Source organism: Bufo bufo, chromosome 2 (assembly GCF_905171765.1).
Source record: "Bufo bufo chromosome 2, aBufBuf1.1, whole genome shotgun sequence".
In the NCBI taxonomy this organism is placed as follows: Eukaryota; Metazoa; Chordata; class Amphibia; order Anura; family Bufonidae; genus Bufo; species Bufo bufo.
The window spans coordinates 54,430,693-54,437,174 of NC_053390.1; the positions used below are offsets into that span (position 1 = coordinate 54,430,693).

Consider the following 6,482-nt stretch of genomic DNA (forward strand, 5'->3'; position numbering starts at 1 on the left):
TGATTTTCTGTGGTGTGTTCAGGTTTCTGTGTCCTCCGCAGAGTGGATGATGATAGTTTAATTAAGTTCCTCCTTATCTACATAGTCTACAGTCTAATCGCTGCAATTTCTCTCTAGTTGAGAACAACCCCAGAACAGGAAATCTCGGCGCTCTAATTAGAGTATTCTTGTCAAGGACGAAGGAACTGAAGATATCAGCAGAATGTCAGAAGTAAGTGAACGCACTGACAGCAGATAAAGCCTGGTATATATACGAGCCATAAAACGGTCAATGATCTCCACCCAAACCCCCTGTCCTTGTACGTTGACACCTGCTCTGCGTTTCCTGTTTGGTAGAACTGACCTGAGTCATTACAATTACAGCGATGCCATATTTTTTTAATAGTTTTTCTTGTGTTTTTATAAAAAAGTTTTTTCATTGCATTGCAATATTCTGACCCCCTTAACTTTTTTATATTTACGTCTACAGAGCTGAGTGAGGGCTCTTTTTTGCAGGACAATCTGTAGTTTTTATTGATACTATTTTGAAGCGTGTAAGACTTTTTGATCACTTGTTGTTCCATTTTTTGGTGGGGGGGTTGAAGCATTGGAAAAATAGGCATTTTGCTGTTTTTGTTCCGGTTATGGCGTTCTCCGTATGGGGTAAATGCATTTATATTTTAATAGGATGTTTTTCGGGGGGAAATGGCAATGCCAATGAGCTTTATTTTTTTATTGTTTATTGTTATTATGGTGAAAGGGGATTATTTGAATATATATATATATATATATATATTATTTTTTTACTTTTTAAAAACTTTTTTTAAAATTTATGTTGTCTTCCTAATATGCAGTCATCTGATCACTTCTCCCTTAGACTGCAATGATTTACCATTGCAGCCTATCGGAGATTTACTTTGTTCCTATAAAGACCTGCCACAGGCAGGGCTTCATAGGAACTTCCCTGTGGCGGGTCTTGGTGCCTTTAGAAGGAGCATGACCTTCCCTGGATTTCACTACTCAGATGCTATGGTCGCAATTAGTGTTGAGCGAAGCGAGCTTCGGATGCTTCATTCGAAGTCCCTTCATTCGAAACTTTGGAATAATACTGTACGGAGATTCGTCTCTGTACAGTATTAGAATGTATCTGTTTCGATGAGCCAAAGTTATTCACGATGTTGCGCGTGACTTTGTTGAATAACTTTAGTAGTTGGACGGCCGTCCAGACCAAGTTCTTCCACTCCAGGCCTCAGATCCCTTGCCAAAAGTCCTTTGTCGGACTGAAACGTTGGGACAATATATGGCCTTGTAAAATCTTATATATATATATAATGTATATGTATCTGGAATTTCTGGACATGGATTGATTGTACCAAGTAATTTAAAAATTTACATCATGGATTAAAAGCATTATAAAACTTTTTTGGTGTGCCATAGAATCTCTCAAACATCTGCTTCGACTTATGTCCTCTATGAGCACCCTTCCTTGTCATGGTGTGCAGATCTCACCCATCACTTTACTATACAATGGACGGCGCTGTGTTTGGTGAGCTGCAAGAGGGCCGCGGCGCTCACAGAAGAGCTACTGTGACAGACACTACTCTAAGGTGTATGGGGGCCATCAGTAGACCCAGAACAGCTCCGTCCCTGACTGTCCCCACTGGGGGCTGTTTTCTTGTAACTGGTTCTTCTCTGGATGCCGCGGTTGCAGCAGAAATGTGCTGCATAAAAAATAAGTTGTGTGAATGTCCAAATATAAGTTAAAGGGAACCTATCATCACCTTTATGCTGCCCATACTAACGGCAGCATAAAGTACTGACAGGTGAGTTGATTTCAGCGTTCTGTCATTTAAAAGGTAATAGTAAGTGGTTGCCGAGAACCAACATCACAATCAATGCAGCCCAGGCCTGGAAAAGAGTCCCAGCCACCTGAGAAGAGTCCTGGTTATTCATGACTTCCTGTTCTCCTGCCACCTGCTGATGACTGACAGTCTTCTACCTAGTTTTCTCCCTTTCTGCCAATCATCTGCAGGTGGGTAAGAGAGCAGGAGATTATAATAACCCTGACTCTTCTAAGGTAGATTAATCTTTTCAAGGCCTGGGCTGCAATGATTATGATGCCGGTTCTCAGCAACCACTTACTTTTAGCTCATGAGTGACACACCGCTGACATCAGCATTTCTGTTGCTATTGTATGCTGCCCTCAGTGAGGTCAGCATAAAGTTGATGACAGATTCCCTTTACAAAAAATAAAAAATAAAATCGTATGTAAATAAAGGAAAAAAGCACCGTGCCCATACCTGCACACACTGTTACCATTGCTGTTGCATTCACCCAGTGCTGTATATATTGGGGGGATTGTATCGAGTTTGTACTCCACTTGAAGCAAGTGCCATTTAGAAGCAAATATTTTAACTTTTTCCGCATTTCCGCCTCCCTTGCCACTTTTACAAAAAGTGGGTGGCTCTGGAGGATGTTGGTTGCAGGCTGGACCTCAGCGGCCTTACTGACTTCACCGTCTGTGAGCCTGAAAAGTGGCGCACAGTAGACCAGAATTGTACGCAAGTTCCCTTGCTGGCCTTCTAGATTCCTTTTTCTGATGCACGGAAATCGAGCGATGCATCAGAATGATTACCTTAATAATTCTTGTATTGTATTTTAGCGGGGTTTGCTATTAATGGGGTTGTGTCATTTAATCCATCATCGTTGGTCGTGCTTGCACACTATAGGAAAACGTTCTGGTCTCTCTGGTGGCCAGGACCATGGGAGCGCACATAGGCTGGTGCTTTTTTATAGTATGCAAGCATGGCCACCTCTGCTGGATTGCAGTGTGGTCATAAGCATGGAAACAAGAAGTGTATCATGCGATGGAAAAATGAATCCAGCCAGCAAAGGAAACAATATGGACAATCACAATTCATTAGTAAGTGTCTTGTATTAACTTTGTCTACATGATAAATGCCACTTGCCGAAGTGACACAACCCCTTTAAGGCTAGCGTAAGAAATGCCAGTCTTAATACTTTACCCCTCTATATATGTCGAAAGAAACATAACCCATTCATAAACTATTAATTTGCAAATTAAAGAAAAGAATCAGCTTTTGTGCACTTTACCCTGAATAACAACAACTAATCTGATACTGTGACCTGCCCTAGGGATAGGCCATCATTATTTAAATCCTGGAAAGCCCCTTTAAGGGCCTGTCAGGAGGTAGGTGTAAATAAAAGGTATTTCTTTCCTGCAGTCAACTCTTCATCTGGCAAGCCCACAACGCCCTATTTATAATCTGCTGTCTACTGAAAGTCTTCATCTCCCAAATCTCTGAGGAAGAGCTGCTACTTCACTTCTCATATCAGAAGAAGGACCCTGGATCATATGGTGAGGATTATATAATCATTATTGTATATTTGTGAATCCCGTCTATATCTCCAATTTGAACTTTGTTTAGATTTACATCCAAAATTCTGTCCTGATGGATTGCATACACTTTATAGGGACAGAGCTCCAAATCCCCTACTTCCTATCCAGTCACAGTGATATAATAAAATTCTGTCTGCCTGTCACCACCACTAGGGGGAGCTTACTGCTTCAAGAGTTAGACAATTCACATTTACGCAATATAAACGGATATTCCAGGATTTTACTATTGACAGGCTATCTTAAGGACAGGTCATCATTATCTGATCGGCGGGGATCTGCTATCCCACCGAGCATCTGTTACCTTGTAGCTTCAGTGCTGTAAGTACACCGCTTTCTCCACTGTGTTTTATATAGAGCTTGTAACTAAAACCTCTAAAACCTCTTTAAATCTGCCTTCAGTAAGTTCCCCCTAGCGGTGGCAGTAGGTACCCAGAATTTTAGCATTTTAAGCTGGACACAGCAGGCAGAAAATCCAGCTTTACCCAAGGTGGAAACTCCCACCCGACCCCCAAAGTTTCACTTTCCTATTGTAAGATCTTTTCGAAGCCAGCTACTGCACCCTGCTAGCGAGTTCAGCTACCGGCCATGTGGTATCATAGCGAGGTTAGCTAACTAGAGGGGTGGCGCTGTGTTATATTAGTGTAGTAGAAACCCCCGTCCACCTTCTGCCTCCTGGACATCTCCGATCAGTGATACAACAAGATGCTTTTCTGTACCAAAGATGAGCAGCACCAGATTTGCCTTGCAGCTGCTTATCTTCCAGGTTAATGGGCAGTTTGGGGATTATGGTTGCTTTATTTCTGTTACGGTACCTTTTAATCCGATAACGCACAGTGCACATATACAGTGCTGGACGGAGGATACTGGAAGATGATGGTCACACCAACCCAGTCTTAAATGAGTGACTTCAACTTTGCAGTTTCAACATCCCAGCTTCTATTGACTGCCGACGCTCTTTACCTGTGATGCAGCAGCCATCGTCTGCAATCAGAGTTATAGTGTAGAAATAGTGTTATTCCACAAATGATCTGCAGGTGGCAGTAAAACATGTGCAATACATAAGTGCCCTTTTAGAGATTGAGTGTTATCACAGGAAAACTAGGTTATGTTTTTCATTTTGTCTCTTCTTTGTGCGATGAAGGAAGGAGGAGCATTAGTGCGTTCGGGGATTCTGTTGGATGGAAGGGGAAAGCGATTCTTAAAGGCACCAGTCACCTCCTTTATGCTGCCCTCACTGAGAAATCAGCAGTCTGTTATTTATCCTGCTCCTGAGAATTTACTGCTTAAAGCAGCTCTGTCACCGGGATCAACCCTACCCTACTAGGCATATAACCTGGTAGAGTTGATGACGCCAATTATGTCTGTCAGTGGTATGGTTGCGGAGAAAAATGAACTTTTATAATTATGCTAATTAAATATTGGAGCCTCAGGTGACGGGCTAATGCGGTTCGAGCACCGATCCAGCGACGCCCCTGGTGCTCCATAATGATGCCCCTCTGCTTTTCATCACTCCCCCCTGCCTTTAGATTGACAGCGCTAGACCACACTCATGTCCAGTGTGACCTGTGCGCGCATCTTCACTCGGCGTGATGAAAAGCAGAGGGACATCATTATGGAGCACCAGAGGCATCACTGGAGCAGTACTCGAACTACATAAGCCCGCCTCCTGGTGCTTGAATAATTCACTTGCATAATTATAAATGTTGATTTTTCTCTGCAACTATACCACCCACAGACAGAAGACAGTTATCGTTTTAAGGTTGATCAGGGTGACCGAGTCCAACTTATTCATGAGTTCCCCATCTCCCCGCACACTCGCCAATAATTGACATTTTTATCATTAGTTCTCTCCCTCAATCATCTGCAGAAGGGAGGGAGTGCAGGAACTCATAAAAAAGCCGGACTCTTCTGAGCTATGTTACTTTAGCAGGTAAGTGACCGACCACTGATTTCAGCATGTCTGTCCTTTCTTTTTGCTAAGTGAGGGTATCATCAAGGAGGTGATGGGTTCCCTTTAAACGCATGTAGAGAAAATTGCTGAATCTGTGTGTCCATGATGCTGCTGTCTTCACTAGCTTTCATGTATAGCACAATTTTTTTTATTCCTGGCTTAGTTTCTTCTTACACAACCCATGAGGAATAGCTCTTCTCCCCCCTATGTTGACACATTGAAGCTGAAGTGTGTGTAATTTCCCCCCACCTCTCCCCTGCAGTCTGCGGTAGTTCCCTATCCTGTCTCCACACTCATACACAGCCTATATGATTCGCACCTTTAAGAAAATTGCTGGATGTGTGTTCAGGATGCTGCCGTTTTCACTAGCTCTCATGTATCAGCGCAGCTTTAGGCTATTTTTACATCAGTGTTTTCCTTTCCGCTATTGAGATCTGTCATAGGATCTCAATACCGGAGGAAAATGCATTCTGTTTCGTTTGATTGCACCCCAATCGCGAACAGAAAAACGCTGCTTGCATAGTATGCAGAGCAAGATGGATCCGGCAAGAAACACAATGTAAGTCAATGATGCCGAATCCGTTTTCTCAGACACAAAAGAAAACGGATCCCACACCCATTTAATTAAAATCGTTTTGGTGCAGGATCCATCATGGCTATTTTAGAGATAATACAACTGGATCTTTTCATAACGGATGCAGATGGTTGTATTATCCTGATGGAAGCATCTTTGCTTATCCATGACGGATCCAGCAAAAACGCAGATGTGAAAGTAGCCTTATTGTTTTCTGACGCTGTCATTCTCTCTCCCCTCCCTTGCAATGTATAGTAGACTCTTTCCTCTCTTCAATTATACACAGCCTGTATTATTTACACCTTTAAGAAAATTTCTGCATCAGGATGCTGCTGTCTTCACTAGCTTTCATGTGTCAGCACAGCTTTATTCCGGGATTGGTTTCTCCTTCCACAGCTCATGAGGAATCTCCTCTCCCTTGTGCTGAGACATTGATCCTAACAACTGTGCCTTTCCACTCCCCTGCAGTCTGTAGTAGTCTCTTATTTTTTTCCTCTCTGCGGTCATTTCTAACCTATATAATTTCCCCCCAGCACACTGCCTTGTGTGTGCTTTAG

At 42.7% G+C, this 6,482-nt stretch overlaps 1 protein-coding gene across 1 annotated transcript in view; it reads left to right on the plus strand.

Annotated features, from left to right (window-relative positions):
- The window catches only part of DYM (dymeclin), a 272,964-nt gene that overhangs the window by 41,866 nt on the left and 224,616 nt on the right, over positions 1-6,482 (plus strand). Inside the window, exons 4-5 of the mRNA XM_040421110.1 lie at positions 118-211; positions 3,225-3,358. Of these exons, the coding sequence (XP_040277044.1) occupies positions 118-211; positions 3,225-3,358 (228 nt within the window). The remainder of the gene's footprint in view (positions 1-117; positions 212-3,224; positions 3,359-6,482) is intronic.